Genomic DNA, 23,813 nt, shown 5'->3' on the forward strand with positions numbered 1-23,813 from the left:
CATCTTATGTCTGGAAATTCTGGGCTTCTTGCACAATAGTTACAATACCATTTGTTTTTCTTATCTTCAATAGTCTACTCTATCGTCTTTATGGCTCTTCTTTGGCATATAGGTTGTGATTTTTGTGAACTACTTCCTTCTACAATAGGGGGCCATCCTCCCCCTGGGCCTGACCTAGCCCAATTGTAGGAATGTTTCCATGTCTTGAGGATTCTACACTGTCATTTTTTCCAGTCTTGGCACCAGTGCAGCATCAGGATTAGGCGCTTTTTTATCCTTGGTCTTGTGCACCCAGCTTTTTTTTTTAACCTACTTCTGTCCATAATGTATGCTATATGAATACAGTTTATATATCAGTGTTGTCTTGGTGAGATATTGTAAAAGAACAGGGTCCACCTCGTGAAGATATTCACCAAGACTTGAGGATGAATTCAATTTCAGCAATACTAGTCTTTTGCTTGCTGACTTATCTCTCCATTTGGACCCCAATCATTTCTCCATTCAAACCTTCTGTATAGGCTGTCTGATATATACCTGAATAAGGTCTCCTGATTTTATATATATATATATATATATATATATATATATATATATATATATATAAGACAGCGTACAAGTTCAGATATTTTAGTTTTTCATAACAACTTGAATTTTTACAGCCCTGGCTGCCCTTGGTATATATTCCCCATAGTCTTTCCAGTTTACCCATGCTTGTTGTCTTACAAGGTCTCCATATTGTTATTCCATACTCAAGTTTAGGTGTAATGTAACTAACAAACAATGACTATTTCTGATTGCCTAGGCTTTATAAAGCTTTTCATACAGCCTATACTTCTCGAACTATCATTAACCAACTAACTGATATTATTAGAAAAAACTCAAAGCTGGATCTGCCCATGTACCAAAGTACTTACATGAATCTACAGTTTAAATCCATGTATGCTGTATTAAATATTCACATTTCAATTTATGTCTTCCAAAACTCATAGCCTTAGTTTCTGGTGTATTTATCAGCATATTGTTCTATGTCTAAATGGTCAATTTAGTCAAGTTCTTTTGCAGACATACCCTATATGTAACACATACAATCAGTTTACTCAATTTCAAGTCATATGTATACAGACTGTAGAATACCTCAGATGAAAAAGATAGATCAGAAAGATACAACATAAACAAGTATGGGCCTGGGACAGGGCACTGTGGGACACTCTGGCTATAACCAAGAATTTTACTTGTTCAACTGCTGTAAGATACTTGCCACACCTTTTTGTAAGCCATGCAGGTATCCATCTTATCAAAAATGCATCAGTACCTAGTTTTTCAAATTTATTGATCAGTATTTTGTGTATGACCCTGTCAAATGCTGAAGTTAAATCTATATAAATTACATCGCAGCACAGTTTTTCATTCATAGCTATTATTATATTGTTCTACAACGTCATGGTACAGGTGGTAATAGATCTACTTTCAACATATCCAGTCCCAACCTTTCCAATTCTGACAAAAATTTATCCAGTACTACCTTCTCCATTACTTTTCCACAACATGAAAGTAGACTTAAGGGGCTGTTTGTCTTTTGTTAAACTGTTATCATAATGAAGATAAATTATGGAAAAGGTAATAGAAATCCTGGTGCAGAGCGTGGAGGCTACAAACCAGTATCTATTGAGCTTACTAGAGTTGGTGAAAGTTATCACCAGTGCATCAGTGCACTCCTTAAAGTGTACCATCTTTAAGGAAGCTGCCCAGTGTAGATGACATAGGCATATTTGGTTGCTTTTCAATGCTATGCTACAAAAGAGAACTAGTACAGAAAAATAAATGGGCAAAACCTTTCTTCACGGCTGACTGGAAATGCTATAAATGTGTACATGGAAATAGTTCAGATTGCTTGGAATATAATAAAATGAAATAAAAGACTAGAGCAGGTGATACTTCAAAAATGGGAGCTATTAATGTCACCTTTGGACATTTAAGGACTGCACAGCAATACTTGAAATGCATGCTCTTAACGCATATTGTTAAACTGTGGTTAGAGCCTGGCACTAGACTAGGTAAAGCAAAAATATAGAACTGCTTATTGTTGATGCATTTGAAAGTGGATGTATTATCCAAAAGTTTAGATAAACTCAGTACTAAATTTAAACATATTTTAGCAAATTGAAGGACTGAATAACACTATTCCTTTGCAGTGTATTAAAGCTTCAAGCTGTTAAGTTACAACACTACAATGATTTTATTTCATTACAAATGTGTTTTGTTTGCAAGATTAACAAAATGTTTTTTATATTTAACAGTTTACATATGCTTTTAAAAAAAGTTTCTATCCAAGGACAAGACTACTTGAATAAGTAATGCAAGTATTGGTTACTTGGAAAAAACACATTTGCTTTAAGGTAGAGGTACAAGCTATTCTTATTCTTGATGATTATTTATTTAAATGTCTGAAGTCATGTGACCACTACCTACCCTTATTTAATGATGTGGGGGAAGGCTTATATCCAGTTCTGATGAAGTCCCTTAAGGATGAAAGCGCTTAACTGGTATTTATTGCATTTGGTTAATAAAGTTATTTTATTTTAATGTCCGTTTTCCACTCGTTTGTAGCTGCATGAAGCTTAGTGGTCAGTCTTATGTATGTTCTGGTTTCAAATTTATACACTGCACTGGCTGTCCCTGTTTTATCTCTTCTTACTTGCTTACAATCTGTAAATATAGGTTTCTTGGAGTCTGTCTTGAATCCTCATTTATTTATTTAATTTATTTATCATTTGTTTACTGGGAAAGTCAGACTTGGAACTAAGCCAATTTTCAGCAGAAGCCCCGGAGAAAACGGTACAGATGGATGTCTTTGTAACGTGGGAGGAAACCGATGCACCTGGAGGAAAACCACACAAATGCATGAAGGACATGCTGACTCCACACAGAAGGCAATCCAGCCGAGAACCGGACTGGAGAACCTCTTGCTGTGAGGCGACAACACTACTGCTGCACCACTGCACCGTTATGTTTACACATCATATGAAAACTGCCAATAACACACTGTGCTCAAAGATCTGAAAATGAATTGTAAGCTGACCAAAGAGATCACAGTCAAAGTGAGAAGAGTAGTGGGGATTAGTGTGCCTATTCCTGAGGCTAAGCATGACTTGTAATAACAATTTTGAGCTTTCCATAAAGCATAACTATCATACCAACCACATTATGTAAAACGTACAGGTTTATCTTGCTTTAAGAACCCAGAGAATGCCACTAGACTTTCCTCGATAAGATAATGTGATTCCCAGTAAACAATACAGCTAACTTGATGCTGTCAACCCTCATATTTAAGCTACTTCTTCTGGACAACTGCCCCATGTACCATTAATTTGGACAGTTATGTCAAGCCACATGCTAACAGCACACATCCAAGGTACTGTAAAACTAAAATAACCACATATGGAACTGCTGCAGGTGAAAAAACATTCAGCAAAAGCTGGCACTACATCACAGAATTCCAACCTGGCTGGGCACCTTGTATCATGTGAATGTGTTTTATGGTAAATGATTAAAATAAGCTTACAGACATTGCAGTGGCTTCAGGCACAGGTGTTATTGCATTAAATCAAGGTTGAAGATTCTAGGTCTAGCAGATGGATGAGATCTTTTTCTGTATATCGTGCGCATACTGCATATAGTTCTGTTTCTATGTAGATATGAATTAATTGTTAAGGCTCTGTGTTTCCCTTAAGGTTTCCATTGTGCTGCATAATACTCAACCATTGTATTCTGTACATAATGACCTGGGTTGTGTCTGAAAATGTTCCCAACACCAGTCCACTTAAACTAAGAAAATTAAACAAATATGTGAACAACAGTGACAGCACAGTGCTTTTCTTGCTATCATAACACCATTACTATCATAATGCTAACCACCAAAGGAAATAAGTGATATCTTACTCAGAATATCTGTCATAGAAAGGGGACCTCAGCAGGTAATAAAGCAGGAGAAATGCCCTTCGCTTCAGCTCTGCTCGCTCTGTCCTGTTAAGGGTCTTTGTGTCACTCATCAGACTCAAGCTGGAGTGGAAAAAAAGGACACTCAATGAACTAACAAATCTTAATGCTAAATAATAAGATACAATTAAAAGGACTATGAACAATGGAAACAAGTTTAAACTAATCATTTACTAGATTACAAAGTCAAGGAAAATTCTGAAATACAAATACCATACCTGAATGCCACAAGAAAGACTTCTGAAAACAGGTCCAACCAAAGGCTGTCTTATCTATTAGCTCACAAAGCTTAAAAATCCAATGTGCCAACGGGTGACACAATCTCACTGGTTCAAAACAGCATCCTTTGCACCAAAGTTAAGAACAGGAAAGTTAGCAGCTACTGTGACTCTTGATCCACAAGAGTAATGGACTTTCAGGACAACTAACTGCAAAACCACATTCCAGAACTAGGCTAAACATTCTTTGCTAAAACTTCTTAGATATGTGTTGGGTCTGCTGCTCCCCATCAGGAATTGGACATTATTGATGTCACAGAAAGAATACCCATAAAAGGAGAGGTACACCCTCAACACATTACTATTTCTCATCAGAAAAAAAAAATCACAGAACAATTATGCCTGCTGGCCACCACTGCAATGGCATTCTGCAGCATATAACAATGTCCTAACTGGCTCTTCCTTCACCAGCATCTAAAAAAAACAAATAAGATGGGAAGGAACAAAGAGAGCAGTAAGGAAGCTGGCACAGCAAACATTAGACAGACAGATGGACAGATAGATTCTAAGCCTTAAGTCCTAGAATTCACTCATTTGCAGTTCAATAGTTCGACTTTTTTGTCTCTGCACTATGGAACATGTGCACCCTCTCACCTGCCAATACACAACGATATTTCCACTGGCCACACAGTCTGATCCTTACAGAGAGAGCAAGCACAACTTGTTAAACAGAAGTCAAAATCAGCAATAAACAATGGTATTCAAATATATTCTAATCCAACTTATAAAAAACTCCTCAGCTGCTAGGCAGAGGGGCTGCTCAAACTCGGGGTTATGGTGGAGCGAAATAAATGTATTGCATAAATCTCTCTCTTTCACAAAGAAACCGATAAAGGTAACACCATAACTGATGTAGTATGTGCACATCTGTTACATTAAATACTGGGAAACCATCAACATCATCAACAATCCCCTTTTTCCCATTTTCTACATGGGGTCAGGGGTGTCATATTAACTGTCACCGCCCCTCTCAATTCAGTGCCACACACCTGCCTTATTCAACGCTCTTGCCTGATTGTCACAGATCTTCTCTCACACAATCCATCTACCTCTTTGCTGGGCACCCTTGTCTCCTCATGCCTTCTCCTGTCTGTCCCAAATCATCTTCACCACACTGTCTTCTGCTTTTCTGAACATGTGTCTGAACCACATCTGTTCTCTTTGACCTTTTCTGCAATTGAAGCTACTTTGGCTTCTGCTCTTATGTCCTCATTTCTTTGTCTGTCCCACAGTCAGCATCCTACCATCCATCTCAGGCACTTCATTTCCATTACTAATATCTTCCTCATCTGATCTGCCTTTACTACCCAGGTGTCTGTACCATACAGTACTACTGGTCACATCGCTGTTTAGTACACCTTACATTTCAGCTTCTTTGGCATTCTTCTGTCACATATTACACCTTATACTCTATGTCAGATGACTATAGTACTTCCTATTCTAGCTTTGAACTCTTTGTTCAGACTTCTCTTCTCCTCAGCCACCTCTCCCAGTTATTTGAAGCTCTTAATCTATTCCACTATCTTCCCTTCTATCTCAATTCTCAGGTTCTTCTGATTTACCCATTTGCTGTCATTACCGCTGTCTTGTCTGCATTCTTTTTCATCCCATGTGGCTTCAGTTTTGCATTCTATTCCCCTATCCTTTGCTGAAGTTCTTGCTCAGAGGCTGCCTGTAATGCCACATCATCTGCAAACAGAAACTTTATTAATCGGTCTTCACTGACCTGTTTCCTAATGAAAATCATCTCCAGTATGACCAGCAGTGGGGCTCAGAGCTGAACCCTGATGCGTACCCACTCCAACTGGGAATCCCTTCGGAGACACTTGAACACTGTTTTTACTTGAGTCACTGGGTCCTTGTACATAGCCAGGACTAATTCTACCAACATTTCTGGGACTCAGATCCACCACAAGACTTCTCAAATAAGTTTTCTTGGGACTTCCTCGTATATTTTCTCCAAGTATAGGAATGCCTGACTGGACTCTTTCCTCATCTTTAGCTTCTCAAATACCTGTCTTCCTGCAAACATCGGGTCAGCGGTGCTGCATCCTGAGATAAATCCAAATTGTTCATCTCCCATCTTACTTTCTACTACTCTGTGTATCTGTTTATCAGTCACCCTCTCTAGAAATTTCATGCACTGTTACAGGAGTTTGATACCTCTGCACTGCCCACAGTTGTGGGTATCCCTTTGTTCTTGTACACTGGCACAAGTATGCTTATTCTCCAGTCATCTGGGATACGCCTTTCTCTTCACACTGCTATGAGTACCCTCAGGAGCCATTTCTCCCCTGTCTCACTCAGCAGCTTTATCATATCTGCTGTAACCTCACCATAGCCTGCTGCTTTCCCTGACTTCATTTTCCTTAGTGTTGTTCTTACTTCTAGGGTGGCTCCTCTTCTTCTCTCATCATAGGCTGTGCCTGGGGCAGTACAGCGTCTGTGGGGTTTCTTCATTCATAAGCTTCCTTAAGTATTCCTTCCATCTGCCTGTGGACTGGTAAGCTGATTGTTGCTGGCATACTTTATGAAGGGAGTCCATCTTCTTTATCTTTCTGTCTTTGCATTGCAATGTGATAGTTTCTTTATGCCACCTAGTGGCTTTATGTTTTGTGCTAGGAATTATCTTGTTTGTATGCATGCAGAGTTTCTGAGTACTGCACATCCACATATGGCTCTATGTATGTTCCTTTGTGGGTGCAGTAAGTGATCTGTGTGAGTTGCTGACAACTTGTTTGTTGTTTTTGTGTCTGTATGCGAGAGTCTAGCCTCCAGTGTCAGTGTGTAAGCACTTCTCTCACATACTGTATTTGTCTGTTTGAGAATTAAGTGGTTGTTAGTGTACACAAGGCAATTGCTATATTGCGTCATGATGCCCATGTCCACCAAGCTGGATGCAGACATGCAAGAAAGTGTCCATCCATGGTTGCAGGTCCTAATGTGTACTTGCAAAGGATAGGAGTAGAGGGTGTTTACAACCGGACAAGGGGATGGGTACTTCCTTGGTGTAGGTTCATAGGTTCATAGATTAGTACTAGGCTAACTGCCCTTGTGAGCCATTTTAAGCTATCCTGCAATGAGACTCAAAGACTGCACCTCTGCTTTGTAAGTTTGTAAGTCTTAACTATTATTAATCACTCCTCCCAACCCCCTGCAGCTAACCTAACCAGCAATCCTGCCTAGCACCCAAACCAGCTGTTCTCTGAGGAGCAATAGTCCTGGTTGCTATAATAAGGTAAGGTAAACCTAAACAGTTCTACCTAAATGCGTAAATACTACTCACGGCGCAATCTAGTTGACCTGTGAGTAACGTGAGGCTGAGGTAAAGTTCTGAGGTTGTTTTTATAGTGAAATTTAAACTTCTGGTGACTGCATATATAAAAATAATTCTAGTGATATACCAACAGTGACTTAAATACAGTCACTGAAAAAAAATTAAAGGCTGGGCTAAACAAAAAAAAAATCCTCTTATTTTTCTTTCTGTCAAGAAATACAAAGGCTTAATGTTTAAATCGACAAAATAATAGCTCTCAACAAATGAGAATACAAATGCACAAAAGAATAAATAAATCATATCTGGGAACAGTAAAGTACAAAGGAACATCAAGACATAATGTACTGGCCAGGAGGAGTTGTGTATCATGCAGTGCATGTCACAACAATCAACAAGTGCAAGCCTGCCCAGTTCCAAGACTGCTACGGAGTCAAACTGGTACAGATTTGTTTCAGTTTAATGAATTTAATTGCCTTATGAGAAAAGATAATCATTCCACAGTCCCTGAAGTTATAAAACTGGCAGATACAGTGACAACAAGCATGACTAATAAACTAAAATGCATATTCTGGAGACAGTGACTACCTCAGTTATCATAATTGCCAATGTAACAAAGGTAAAGGCATACCTGTACTAATTAAGAAATATTGAACCTCTTCAGAAAATCAAGTATCCAGTTCTTCTTGCCAGAAACAAGTGAACTGGAAGGGTCAACCTGAACAAAACCCTCAGCTAAACCCAAGAAATCACTCCTGTCCGAAGAAGAGGGGACAGGTGTAAATTTTTGCTTATTTTATAGGAATTTCTGAAGAAACAGACTCACTTTTGCCAGACAAGACCTCTCTGAGGACAGGAATTCCAGTCTGACAGGGCAGAAAGGTATTTCCTGCTCCTCCTCTCAAAATTAACAAGAGTGGTTCTCCCCTGCCCACCCAAGGCACTACAACAACTGCAAAGGATGTGCCTAACTCCCAGAACATGGTGGCTGTAGGGACTACACACTAGAGGGAGCCAAGGAAAAGATGAATAAACTGAGGAACCAGAAATGGCCACAGCAGATCATTAATCTGCAGCTGAAGCACATTAGCATCCTGCTGTGGTGGCAAAGGCTGTTTGTTAAATTTTCTTCTTTCTGTGACTGGTACGAAGAAGAACCAAGGAACCATTAGGTTTATTCCAATGTAAAGCTGAAACAGACACTAGATTCCCAGAAGCTGGCAGCACTCATTCATAAAACAGGTAAATAGTAAAAAAAAAAAAATATATATATATATATATATATATCACATTCACATTCTACACCAAAAAAAAAAAAAAAAAACACTGAAAAGAACTTTAATCACAAACCCCAGCCTCCAAAAGTAAAATAAACAAAAGTTATGTATCTACCATAAGACCAAATCCATGTTGTTGTCTTATCTGTCTCAACCTGTGGGTTATCAGATTCATTCAGATCCAATGCCTGCAGCTTAGACTTTTCAACTTTGAAGCTCCACCTCCTCTCCCATAATACAATGCCCTCCCTGAATCCCTTCAGATTGCACTTGCCATATTATAGACTAGAAATCACTGTAAAGAACCCCAACCATATAAAATGAAGGAACCAAGGAAAGGGTCCAAGTGAAAGGCTTCAGGCAGGCTGCATATTCCTCCAAGAGCCACTTAAACAATTTGGGGGAAGGTAGAAGGGAAATTGAGACAGACGTAAGAAGACATCACGGCACTAATATTACGGTAAGTACATAAGTTCTGTATATGATGACGTCTTTTCCATCCACCTCAACCTGGGGGACAGAGTGCCCAGCCAGTCTAAAAGGGTAGTACCTGGACAAAACATTTTGCAAAACAGTGAAGCCAAAGGTTGACTTGGATCTGGAATGAGTATCCAGCTTGGAATGGGTCCCAAAGGTATGAGCATTACACCAAACAGCTGCTGCACAAATATCATCTAAGGAGTTCTGAGCAAGAAAGGCAGAAGAATTAGCAGCAGCTCTGGCTGTGTGGGCTTTAGACTTTCCAGGAAAAATAATGCCTTTCACAGAATAAACAAAGGAAATGCAAGTAGAAAGCCATGTGGACAAGGTCACCTTAGAACAGGCTTAGCCAATCTACTGCTAGAAAAGGATATAAAGAAATGACTTGATTTTCTAATAGGTTTGTCCTATCCAAGTAAAATATCAGCTGGTAATGAATATTCAGACAATAGAGCATGCATTTCCCTTTGTTACTGACGTCTGGGAAGAAAACAGGCAAATGATTTGACTGGTTCAGGTTCAATTCAGAGGTCGCTTTAGGTGAGAAAGAAGCATTAGTCATAAAGTAATTCTGTTATGGAAAAGAAGGCAAGGGGGGTTTGTTTGCAAAATAAAGCCTGGAGTTTCAAAATTCTCTTGGCTGAGGTTACTACTACTAACAGAGTTCTCCAAGACAGCGACTTTAAATCTATGGTAGCAGGTGACTCAAAAGGAGGGCTGGTCAAAAGCTGGAGCAATATAGCCAAAACAGAAAGGGAACTGGGTCGTTAACTGAAGGTCTAAGTAAAAAGATATCCTTCAAAAAGTCCTTAGATAATTTGAGAGAAACAATCCATGTATTACCCACACCAACATGGAAATTTGAGATGGCTGGCTGCCAAATGGACTTTAAAAGTGGAATAACTGTGACCAGAATGGAAAAGATCTACCAGATAATCTAGGATTTCATCTAAAGGGGTAGAAAAGGGGGCCAGGCCCTTAGAAGTAGCCCAAATAGAAAACCTCTTCCACTTCCTAGCATATCTTCTTAGTCACAGGTTTTTGGAAGGAAGGAATATAAACACCTCCTGAAAAAGTTTGGGATCTCTGGCCATCACTGGAATTGCAGAAACCATAAGTCAGCCTGTGGGCTTTGTGATTCAGGTACGGCTGACCCAAAGGTTGGGATATCAAGTCTGGAACTGGGTTTAGAATTCAAGGTGGTTACAACAGATGAAACCACAGAAAGGCAATCCCTACTTGTCTTGGCCAAAAAAAGGGCTAAGAGGATCAAGGTTACTCTGCAATGGACTACGCTCTGTAGGAATGTTATTATCAGGGGTGTAACAGGATAAGGGTACAGGATATCTGGGGGACAAACATGGAGGGATCAAAGAGAAGAACTGCTGCACTTGGTGTTGAAGAGGGATGCAAAGGGAATGCTGCATGCCTGACCCCAATGGCTGAAGATTTCAGCAGCTACTGACAGGTTTAGCGATTACTCAATAAGGCATGAGCATGTACCTGCTCAGAAAGTCTGCTACAATGTTTGATTTCTCTGAGATGTGCATTATTAGAAAGCAGTGTGAGGACAATGGCCACAGCAAAACCCTCATGGCTTCCTGACTTACGGGGTATGCTTGGGTACTCTCCATTTGATTATGTACCAAAGCACCGCTGTGGTATCAGTTCAATGACTATTACACCCTTGGGGAGGGAGTCCTGGAAAACCGGCAATGCTAGGAGGACTGGTCTCATCTTCAAGGCAATGATTTGAAGACAGGCCCCTTCACAACCTAGGAGGGAAGCTCCAGTTGTAACCTTGGGCTTAGGCAAGAAAAAGAATAAAGGGACAACCTGCTGTGACACCAGCCACCAATAAATGTGTTGATAGCAAACATTGGAAGGCTGAATGGGAATTATAGGGGAGAATAAAATGATCATTGGACTGATGAGGTCCACTGATAAATCCTCAAGAAAAACATGGCCAATAGCACAAGAGCCAGCCACAGCCATCAGGCTTAGAAGTGGTAGAACTTGAGAAGCAGGTGGGCTCTGAGAAAGTAGAACCTGACTGACCTGGATCCATAAAGACAGAAGTCTGGAGTGGAGGTAAGCTTGCAATTTAGTTGGTGGTGTCCAGATGGCTTCTGATAAATTCCAGAGCTTGCACGGATTCTAGGCTGGACTTGTCATAGTTTATTGCAATGCCCAAGGATGGGCACAAATGGAGAATATAGCCCAGTGGCCTGGATTATAGATACCCTTCAGGTTGCTGCAATGAGACAATTATTTAGCTACAGAAAGACCCAAAATCTCTGCAGTCTGAGGTAGGTTGCTTGCTACCACTGCCATGCACTTGATTAACACCCAGAGGGCTGTGTTGAGGCCAAACAGCAGCACTTGAAATTGCTAATGTGTTCCAGCTGGCAGAGCAAGAACTTCCTAGAAAGCCTCACTATCTTTATATGACAATAGGTGTCCTTGGGGTCCACCAAACACATCCAGTCTTTCTTCCTCAGGAGGAGGAGAATGGACTGCACTGTCACCATCCAGAATACAGTCTGTTTCACATAATGGTTCAATTTACAAAGGTCCAAAACAGGTCTTGAAGTCCTTACTTTTCTTTGGGACTAAAAAGAATCCTGAGTGGATCTTTGGTCTGGTAGGACTTCTTGGATGACTCAGTTTGAGAGCAGATTTTGGATAGTGTGGAATGTCAGGGAGGTATCTTTGCTTCTCGTTTGGGACAAAGAGAAAGGGAATACAGTAGGGAATACAATAGGCATTCTGTTTTAACAGCATATTAAAACTTCAAAAGAGACCACAGCTCTCTCTGTTCTGAGTCAGGCAGAAATAAGAACTGATTAGCCTCACTCATTCATAAGACAGAAGAGGTCACTTATTAATCTTGTCAATTGTTAACAGGGGGTGAGGAACTAAAAAATTTTTTTTAAGGAGTAAACTAAAACATTTCAAGGCTTTTCCAGACCCTGCTCAGACTCTGCTACACTTTGCTGTGAAGGAAAGGTTAGCTGTGCTTGTTGTTATTTTTGTATTTTCTATATCTTTTCTATATTTTGAACTGTAGTTTGTGTTTTTGTTTCTTTGTGTTTGCAAGCTGTTTTAACTTCATTCTAAACAAAAACTCATAAAGAGACTTCAGCCTTCTCTGTTCTGAGTCAGGCAGAATTTTTTTCATCCCTCTTTCTGTTCACTTACACTGTCTTACCTGTTTCTGTCTATACCACTTTTAGTTAGTTGCTTACTCTTATCTTAATCTACTTATATCACATTTCTCTCTACTTTCACACAAAACATCACAAAATCATAAACCCCAATTATAAAATTTACTTAAATTTATTGGCCATCCTACAGCCATCCTACAGTAATTCAAAGTACCAAAATCCAATTTAGTAACCATTTTTTTCAGTCCAAAATAGCTGTTCCACTAAACCTTACTTTTTTAAAACCTAAAAAACTCAAGTTACCCTTTTCTATCTAACTTCTTTCTATATCTAACTTCTCTAGTGCATCTACTCTTTAAGTAATAGGCATTACTAGCAATCTTACCTTATCTCTCCCTGTTCTCACTTGACTAGACCTCTGGGATCATCTCTACTGTTCTCCAAGTAGACTTTACTATCAGTTAAACTTTACAGCACTACAGTACTTAGCTAGATACGGCACTCAACACCCCCCCCAAACCTCCACATCCCCCCCATTTCTAGGTCACCCACATCCTGTCTAGCTTGTCTAGTTTGTTTTGTTAGTGTCCTCCTGCTCAGCTTTCTAACCTCAGTTGCTAGTCCCCTCTACACTTGCTTGCACAACCTCAACCCTTGAACACAAAACGCAAGCAATTGCCTGCATACGACAGAACTCCCTCTCCCTCTCTGCACAAAACACAAAGACATGCGAGATGCAACTACCAGCCAGGCTGAGGGCTGACCCACAACACAGGATAAAAGACCCACACAGGGAGCCATCACAACTAAACACACCCACACCATACTGACCCAGTGTCGCACAATCCAACACAAAAAACAACAATAAACACACAACACAAAGCACCAAACGGCTGCTCTGAAACAAATCTACCAAAACAGCAGAGGCCACCAAAGACCACAAAACAGTCACAGCCCATCCTACCTTCACCAAGAATGATGCCACAATACAGAGATAAGATGATCAGCTTTACAACAAATGGCTTAAACTCTGGTGTGTCATTCAAAGGATCCAATCTGTCTGCCTGGGATGACATGCTGGACAAGCCAGCTCACTCACAAGGGAAGGCACGGCTTCTGTGTCACCCCTCCTTGGATATTGGCAGCTGGCTCTTGCTACACCCCATAGTGCGCCAGGCTCAAGGGCAAATTCTAAACCTAACACCCTAGAACACAAACTAAAAAAAAAAAAGGTAATGCTGCTCAATGCCAGAAGTCTAAATCTCAAAATCTTCTCAGTATGCCCTTGGAACATGTCAGTGCAGAGAACAACAATGTCTGTGCAGTCTGAGAGCACTCCAGCACATCAGAGTTTTACCTTATCCATGCATCATCATGCTCCTCTTATACAATCCGAAGAAAAATACCAAGAAAGGGAGGGGAGGAGTATCACATCTCACCACATGTACCAACACACGGCGGCAACGCAGACAGGATGCATCAGACACCAGCAAGCAAGCTGCAACCACAGGCAAATAACTAACTGCAAACTGTAGCATGTTACAGGCCACTCCCACACTCACATCTCACATACACTTCCTGGGTTCCAAAAACAATCATAAAATGTGAATCCATCTCCAATCATACTCATACTAACTGAACTCACTAATAGACTTATAGACTGGGAACATTAAAACCAAACACAACAAAAGTAAAAACAATTCATAAACTCAAATCCCAAATGCCATGGAAACTACACAAGACCATCCATCATGATGAATATCACACTTTTCAATGTCGACATATACCCCAAACTGCAAATGTTTCACACAAACCAAATCTCGCTGGAGGTCCTCATCCCACCCCACCCTTAATCCTCCCCCCACAAGAAAAATCCCACCCCACAGTAAAATAAACTTCTAGACCTTCAAACTTCTAAAGAAGCCTTCCCTGTCAAAGACTAGTGTGGTCTCCTTTTGATTGAATGGCTGCAGAAACAGTAATTGCCGCAAAATGGGCCACAAATGCCTTCCCAAAATCTCTGACAAAAAAAGGACTTAAGGCAATAAAAAGCAAAACAAAGAGGAAGGAAATTACAAAAACAAAGGCTGGGAAAAGGAGCCATAAAAAATAAACAAGGAAAACAATACTTAGGAAGCAACTAATTAAAGGTAAGAAATCCTTAAAAACTAAGAGTAAAAAAAAACTAAGTAAAAAAACTAAAAGCTCAAAAAATCCAAAAAAAGCAAAAGAGGCCATAAAATAAACCAAAAGAAAAAAATTGGCTCCATATTTAGAAGCTATAAAAAACTCCCAGATATGCTCAGAACTACAGAAAAGACATGTTCAAAAGTTGAAAAAAGACAGTGAAGAGCACTGATCCTGCAAACATATGAGGTATCCCCTCTGACCGGTTATCCCCCTCCCCAGAGAAGGAGAGGTATCCTTACCTCTCCCAAAGCAAGCAAAACACCCCAAAACAGGGAGCACGCCAAGTCCAAAAAGCAAAACCCAAAGCAACTGCCACTGTGTCCATCACCTCAACTGACAGCTAACTCAGCTGTGAAGTAACCCAACCTCAACAGCTATTAAACCCGACTGCATTTGTGGTCCCACTTCACAAAGGTGACTCTGAGCAGCTGTGGTGGAACCCCACGCGATTTGGCTTAATTCACCTTATCTGAAAAGCCAAGGAGACCAATATCCTCCATAAATTAAATAGCGACGGGAGAAAGATGGAAGGATCTCTGCAAAAAATAAGACATAGGGCAGATCATGGATTTTGCTTAAGAAATTTTTATTGAATCACTTTGATCCATGAATTTTTGGCTTTTGTGACTTTTTGACAGTCAAGGCTAAAGCCATTGATGAGGAAGGCACATCATTCTAAAGCCCTTCATCTAAAAATGATCACCATAAATACAATACCCCTTACGGGTATCATTGAAACCCACCCAGGACAAATGTTAACCCATACATCACAAGATGGGTTTGCAAAGTTGCTAAAAGATGGACCCACAAACTGTCAGCAGTCAGGACTGGCCCACTAGGCTCATGCTGGCACAATGTCAGACTGGCAAAGCCTGGGTTTGGCCTGGTGCCAGAGCCATGGCCTAAAGTTAAATGCCAAAAAATGCATAGTCATACCTTTCAAAAACAAGGTTACCCCTAGCTACAAATAGGGTGGCATCCCACTGAGCACAGAGAAAGAATCAGGGGACCTGGGGATAGTAGGTTGTCAGAGTCTGTCATTCGACACCCATGTGGTAGCTAAAGTAGTTAGGAAAGACCTTCTACATGCCCCACCTTATCTCATTCTCATTCTCATCTATTCAGGGGAGGTCATAGTCTCCACATATCTCATCAACGATTATCAGACCAATGATGTACAATGATGTATCTGACCCGACTGACCCGACACTTGCAGCAGCTGGAGCAGCCACAAAGACCAAAACCAAACCAAAAGGATAAATCAAACCGAAATCCTGCCCGGCCCTGAATGAACTAACTCCAGCCAGCTCTATTCAGCTGCTCCTAAGGTGACCTTTGCCTATACCAACATACAATGAACATGTCATGCCCATGAATGATGATCCAAAGATCCACAAAAATCAGACTCACAAGGGCGGAGACTTAGGAGACGACTAGCTAAGACTTACTATTAATGGGAGACTGAGGCATGAGGAATAAACCCCACACCTGAAGACCTATGCAGGTGAGATAAAATAATCCCCAGGTCAAGCAGAGCCTGTAGAGAAAGCTGAGAAATGGGAGAAATCTTGACCAATGGATGGAGATCGAGGTGGGACCCCCTCAGTGGACCCCCAGTGCTCATAACAGCACATAGGCCTCATTACCATAAGCGTATGAAATAGTAGTAATGTTCGGGCTAGGCTAAAACTTGCACGAAATGGATAGCTGTTGTCTGCCCTGAAAAGCCCTCTGGAAATGACTCTCAAAACCCATGCATCTATCATCATGGAACTTATAAACAAAGACATTGGTAATCTCCAAACTCTGGACCCCACCCAGTTCGGATTTGTAAAAGGCAGATCATGTCTCCTAAACCTGATGAGACTTCTTTGAAGCAGTCACCAAAGCCATAGACAAGGGTAAGGTGGTTCACACAGCCTATCTAGATCTTGCAATGGCTTTCAACCCCATCCCCCACTCTGGAATTATAGATAAACTCACTAAACTAGGTATAAATCCCTATGTCACAAGATGGGTTGCCAACTGGTTCACTGACAGAACCCACACTGTGAAAGTAGCAGACTCCAAATCTGACTTCAGACCAGTGACAAGTGGAGTACCATAGGGTTCAGTCCTGGGTCCTCTCCTGTTTGGTATCTACTTCTCTGAAGTACAGGCTAATACAGAAGGTCTTTGGCTGATGAAGTTCGCGGATGACTGCAAACTTAGAGCCATAATTAAAACTCCTAACGATGTGGACATCCTACAAAAGGGCCTCACTGAGACAGATGCCTGGTGTCAAAGCCATGGCCTCAAACTCAATGCCAAAAAGTGCATTGTCATCCCCTTTGGTAAAAACTCTGTACGCATGAACTACAACATAGGCGGTAGTATACTTAACACCGAAAGTGTGATAAGAGACCTTAGGACACAGGTGGACAGTAGTCTCTCCTTTGATAATCATATTGCCACAGTAGTCAGGAAATCCTTCTATGTGGCACACCTCATCACAAAAGGTTTCTCATCCAGAAAAAAAGAGGTCATTGTTCCCCTCTACTCACCACTCATTAGACCCATTATAGAGTACAATGCCCCTTTTGGTATGTACCTCACAAGACATCTACAACAACTGGAAAGGCCACAGAAATACCTCACAATGAGGATTACTGGCCAACAGATGCCCTACGCAGACCGTCTCAAAAAACTCCAGCTTTACTCCGTCACATATCGCCTACTCAGAGGTGATCTCTGCCTAACATACAAAGCTATGTCAAACCCAAACCTGTTGGACATGTTCCACTTAAAGAAATCCCAATCCCTCCGAGCCACACGCTCTAGGGACCTAAACCTTGTCACCACAATAAACAGAACATGCCGGAGGGATAGATTCCTGTCCCAGACACTTCCCATACTCTGGAATAAACTACCTATCTATATCAAACAAAGCTCCTCATTAGCACTCTTCAAGAAAAATCCTGATGATTGGATGGGAAATAGGAAATTCATCCTGGGGATCATCTCTGTGGCTCTGCTCGACAGTGGCACAGGAAAATCATTTTCTTGGGTGGCAAAAGCCAGGGTACCTTTTTGGCTGGGCTTGTATAGGCCCCAAGGCGAATAGCCTAGTACCTACCTATGAACCTAAAGTGATGGCCTCCAAAGCTTCTGAGTGGGCAGCCAACTGCCCACAGACTACCTCCAGAGTGCAGCAGTCAGGCAACCATTCAGGAGTGCTGAAAAGGCTTGCTCAAGAAGGGACCCTGAAAGCCATGATTTTACAGACCACCTTGTCCCTATGGTAGCACTCACTGAAGTATCGCCCTCTGCCATGGGGTGCATCTTCATCTGGAGTATCCAGGGAGAACTGTTAGGATTTACAAATGAAGAGTGTCCCCCCCCCCGGTTCCTGACAAAAGTCTGTTGTGGGGTAGAAAAATGAACTACCACAGCAAACAAAGTTCTCCCTTCTTCCTCACTCCTGGTGAATGTCTCTTTTTCCTTAGACCCAAACAAGGTGCATCCATTGATGGGTGCATTGAGAAAAGATGTCTTAATTTAGTCCACAAAGTTATAGAAGTACATCCAGGCATGATGGTGCATGGTAATTGATACCAGTGTCTGCCACACAGGCTGTACCATTCTCCTGCATTTGAAAAGAACTTTATGGAAAAATTCAACATGGACAACATCACAGACAACTGAGTTGCCAAATACATGGGAAACTCAAGAGACTGTTGTGATGCCACTGACTTACACATCATAATTATCAGATCTCTTTGGAGTCGAGTCACTCGAGCCAAACAGTTCAGCACACAGAAGGCAAATGTGACTGTAGCATATACAAGCTTCCTGAACTGGTTCAGCATCCTTAACTCTATATTTGTGGGGTGGACTGCTGAACACTTCTCAGAGATTTCTTTTTTGGTGCCCTTACTCCAAAATGACCTATCACTGGGGGGACCATCACCTTGCCAAGCTTCTGTGGGATGGGCTCAACCTTGCTGGTTTCTCTTCAAGCCCTCTGAAAGACTAGATTAATGAGGAAGTCCAGAGGTGGTACCACACTAAAGGCCTTGAGAAAAAAAACGAATCCTCTGGCAAAGAGGCTTTGGTTGTACAACCCCCTTGTTGTCATCAATTTCACAAAATCACCAAAAGAGGTGTCTTCACAGGCAGATTTGGGGGTCTTTCCCCCTTCACTGGAGTCAGACTGCTCAGTGAGGGACTCTGCATGGGAGTCCAAGTGCTTCCTCTTGCAGTTGCTCTTATTTATTTATTGGCAATGTATTTACATGGTTATTCTGACTGGGCCTAAAAACATCCTTTTTTTAGTGTTGGCCTGGGAAGAAACATTCCAGTACAAAAATACAACTTACAATTAATAAGTTGTTAAGAGTTACAAGACAATACACAGCCATAAAAGATAACAGTACAAAGTGTAAAAGATAGACTTGCTATATAATGCTGTGCAATACAATGATGATATCTTGTAACACTGAAATGACAGAGCTATAATTATACTAAGTTACAAGAAAGGAAATAATTAGAAGTATAAAATATATTCTTCACATGAGACTTCCAGGGAGTGGAAGGTGTGGGGGAGAAGCAACAGGGAAGCTAGAGCTGCTCAAGGACTAAAGGTACGAGCAGTTGCGAAGACAACCCATATAAGTCCAAGGTCCTAGATGGATGAAACTATCGGGTGGGATCTGACTGTGACAAAAAAAACAAAAAACAAAAAAGTCTCCAAGTGAGATCTTTCTACACATCATTTTCTTGATGTTGCATATCAAGGCCAAGGTCAGATAGTTGGAAATGGATCTTTGCAATCAACAGATCTATGAGAAGGTCTAGTTGCCATCATAGACCCCGTCAGATCAGATACTGAGACTGGATCCCAGCTATCAAAAGCCGGGGGACCCAGGAGGAGCGATGGTTCAAAAAGCCTCTGAACTTTACACAACCTCAGGATCTCATCTCTGGGATGCACTCAGCTGCTTGGGGGACCAAAGTCAAAAACATCAAGGAAGAAATCAGAGTTGGAGGCAGCCAAACTGTTGGCACTGACAAAGGGGTAGGACAGGGCAAAGTCAGAACCATGGACAATGGCACTAAAGGATGGGCTGGAGGAGAAACAAAAAGAGTTGAAGACATAGGAGGAGAAGGACCCTCAGACCTCAGAAATGAGGGTGAGGGAATGATCCCAAGGTCCATCTGGACCTGAAAAAAGATGCTCATAAGTTGCTCCAAGTCGTAATCTGTAATACTCCAGGCAGATTTAGCAGACCTAGATAACACTGTAGAAGACGGTTTGGTGGGCTGAGGTAGAAGCAAGGAAGACTCCCAGATCTGAAAGGGGGATGTCCACATCTGACCAAGAGATGGCTATGGACAAAACTCCAGTCTGGGAGTTATCATGATAAAGGGGGTGCAAGTCTATCTGAAGGAGCTGCAGCTGAGAAGGGGTTTGGTAGATTCAAGGATCTGACAGACTGACCACTCCAAAGCCATGACAACAGGAGATCAGTACCGAGGAGCTAAAAGTGAAACATCCTGGCCTTGAGTCACAAGAGCCAAAGGTCTTGGGTTTGGAGACCAAGAAGAGAAGCATTTATGGGCCTCTCTCTTGCCCTAAGTTTTGCTTTGTCCTTTATCCTTTCACGCTATTTATTTTATGCTCCCTCTTCTCACCAGATTTATTGGGGAGAAAAGGGAATAATGGAATTTGACTTTCTGAAGAAGGTGGAGGAAGCATCCCTTTAAGGGTCAAACTTAGCTTGGTGGACAGCAAGGTCTGACTCCAACTGCAGAACATGCCTGGCAGTCAGTGTCTAGGTGGAACATATCCAGACAATAAGCACACTTCTTGTGCAAATCCTGGAGGCGCAACTTGTACTCACACCCTACACATTTCTTGAAAGCCGAAGCCAGTTTTCTCCTTGTTACAAATTAGATTGTGAACATAGGATCACAGAATCCCAAGCCCAGCACACAGCAGCAAGAAATCAGAACACCGCTACTACTACCTAAAAACTAGGTGCTAAAGCCCCCTCCAAAAAATTTAAACACCCAACTATTATAACTATAGACAAGGAAAAAATGGTGGTAGGAAAGTTTTGAAGGATTTGGCATCCAAACCAGACTTTTTCTTCAGCTCACCCAAGATGGGTGTGTGGAAGGTGCCTTTGAAGCTTCAGAAGCTGGCTATCACAACCATAGCAGAACATAATCCATATAGCAAGGGCTACTGCAGCTGTGATCAATATGATGAACATTTTGAAGGGCACCATGGAAAAAGACTACTTTGAATTAAATGATTTAGACCATTTAGGCTCAAGATGAGCTACAGGTTCTGAGTTTTTTTTAGTGAGTACAACTGCTTAAGTAAATGTTCAAATTCTTCAGTGTCTCAGTGGGATTTTCAGTTACCTGCCAAGGTAACCCATTACTAGCCAGTTTTCATAAGCTCGGACTTTCTCTTCCTGTGACAGCTGACAGGCTGAGCACATCAAGAGAGGGAAACCTTTAGCTATCACAGGAAAGGAGTGTTCAATGTTTTTCACTTCCAAAAAGGAGGAAAGGACAGGAAAGTACATGAAGCCAGAATCATCTAGCAAGAGTAATTCACAGCCAATCACAATACCATATAAAAAACAAATCCAAGAAAAAGTGAATCAAAGAGATTGAAACACATCAACACTATGCACAATCTGGTGGATGGTGGGTGGGTGCTGCCACTGAGGCAGTGAGGAATTGGAAGATCTACTGTTGCAGTTATATAGGAATCATGCAACTGTACTATGTTCATCACTCCCACTGCCTTAATGGCATTTTCAGTGGATTCCCAAAGCTTACCCTACCTGGAAAGTGGAAGGATAAGGATCCAGGAGCCCCTGGAGTATGGTCCTACCAAAGCCTGCTCTGGACCTTGAAAAGGAATCTAGTTCATAGTTCCTTGTGAAGATATGAACAGAAGACTAGACTGCGGCCTCTAGAAAACTCCTAGAGTTCAACCGTTTCCAATATGCCATTGAAGAGGGTAAGACAAAAGTCTAATGAGACGTAACCTTGCTTGGAAGAGATTTATCATGGTTGGAGTAATACAAAACAACAGCAGAGAACAGTGATTGTGCAATAGTTTTCTTAGAGATGGTATGACCTTGCTTAGTCCCCATACAGCAGACAAACAGCTGTTCAGCATTCCTAAAGGGCTTTTGTACTCTCAAGGAAGTACCTGAGCTGCCTGTGTGCATCCAAAGTATGTAGAATCTTTTCTCCCTTATTTTCTGTATCAGGATAGAATACTGGGAGACTGATGGCTTGACTGAGGGTAAATTCAGAAAAAAACTTTAGGCATGAGTGATGTATTAATGCATAGCACATTCTTGTTCTTGCAAAAAACAGATAAGATTTGTCTACCATGAGAGCTTGCAGTTTAGAGACTCCCCTTGCAGATAGCACAGCAATGTGTAAAACAGTCTTCCAAATAATGCACTGTAAATCAACCTGAGAACAAGTTGAAATCCCAAGGAAGAGGAATTTGCTTTCCAAGGGATCTCACATGCCCAACAGTCCTTTCATAAACTGATCATAAAATTAGGTTAAAGAGTCCAAGGGGAGACAAGCTGAGACAGCCACAAGATGCACTTTGATAGAAGCATATGACAAACTATCTCTGTGCAGGCCATACAAATATTTCAAAACCAGAGGGGTCAAAACACTTTCAGGACCTCTAGAAAACATCTTCCATCTATAAACATAAGATTTTCTAGTTGTAGGCTTTCTTGCCTCCTTAAATGCCTGCTGCACATCCTCATGGAACAAGTGCCTAAAGACATCAAGAGATAATCATCCAGGCTGTCAGCGGCAAAAGATGTTACTTGGGGTGCACCATTTGCCCCAGATGCTGTGTGAGCAGATCTAGCCTGTGACTAAGCTTGTGGTAATTGCCCTTGGTCAATTCCAATAAAAGGGAGAGCCAACTTTGCATAGTCCAAAAGGGGGTTACCACAATAATCTTTGAACATTCTTTCTGAATCTTTAGAAGTACCTTTGGAGTCACTGGAAAGGGTGGAAAAGCATACAGGAATATTCCTGACCACTGTAATGATAGAGTGTCTTTCTTCCAAGCATGACTGCAAGGATGTTTTGAGCAGAATTTTTTTTTTTCAGTTGTCTGTTTTGAAAGGAGATGAACAGATCTAACTTGAGGTGTTTTCCACATCTCAATCAAGTCCTGAAAAATTTCTACAGGGACACCAATCTAGAATTTAACCTAAGCATAAAGTCTTAAAACAGAAGTAGCAGCAGCAAACATTGAAGTTGTATCTACACATTGAAGCTCACCTCTCAAAACATGTGTTGAGACCAGAGTCATATTAGAAACAATTTCATTCATATAAGACTTCTGTTCTGCAGGTAAGGATTCAGCAAAATCATCCAAACTATTAAGTACACTGTAAAATAAATTTCCAGATACAGCCTTGATAAGTTAAAATTTTAAAGGTTAGATTACTAGAAAGAAAAATTCTTTTGCCTGCCCTGAACATCCAACCATTATCAGGGGACACTGGAGTAGATGAAGCCAAGGACATCTAATTTGAGCAGGCAGTTTCAGAGAGTGCAGCTAAATCAACTGTCAGATGAGAAAAGAGACCCTATATTTTCTCTGAGCCTTTTTAGGGACTTGCTGGAATAGATACTGGTGTTCTGCAGGGAGCTTTATAAACATCTTCCAAGACTGGTAAGGTGGGGGATAGGCACAGAATTGGGCATCTTTGTCTTCTATAAAGTCATACACCCTGCCTAGCTCTGGGGTAGTTCCCAGCTGCTCCCAAGCAAAAACATGACTAATTCTAGCAATCATCTGAGGAAAAATTAACACTTGTTTTCACTTACGCCCAGGTTCATCTTCCGAAGAATCAGAGTTACTGGAATTGGTGTCAACCAGGAAATCACCACCGACCTCATCAGATTCCTCCTCATTCCCTGAAATAGAAAGGTCTCTAGCTAAAATAGCACTAGAGTCATGGATGGAAACAGAACACTCTTACCCAAGGAAACCACATTAACTTTATAAACAGCTATACTCTGACTATCCGTTGTATGCTGAAGCTTCTGTTTCTTTTGCTTGTGCACTTCACTACCAGATAAAATATCTGGGGACAGA

The 23,813-nt window shown here is 41.2% G+C and overlaps 1 protein-coding gene across 1 annotated transcript in view; it reads right to left on the reverse strand.

Annotated features, from left to right (window-relative positions):
• The window catches only part of PEX16 (peroxisomal biogenesis factor 16), a 599,892-nt gene that overhangs the window by 137,323 nt on the left and 438,756 nt on the right, over nt 1–23,813 (reverse strand). Inside the window, exon 9 of the mRNA XM_044082857.1 lies at nt 3,940–4,059. Coding sequence (XP_043938792.1) covers nt 3,940–4,059 — 120 coding nt within the window. The remainder of the gene's footprint in view (nt 1–3,939; nt 4,060–23,813) is intronic.

This window comes from Protopterus annectens, chromosome 9.part0 (assembly GCF_019279795.1).
Source record: "Protopterus annectens isolate FY-2018-M chromosome 9.part0, PAN1.0, whole genome shotgun sequence".
NCBI classification, from domain to species: Eukaryota; Metazoa; Chordata; order Ceratodontiformes; family Protopteridae; genus Protopterus; species Protopterus annectens.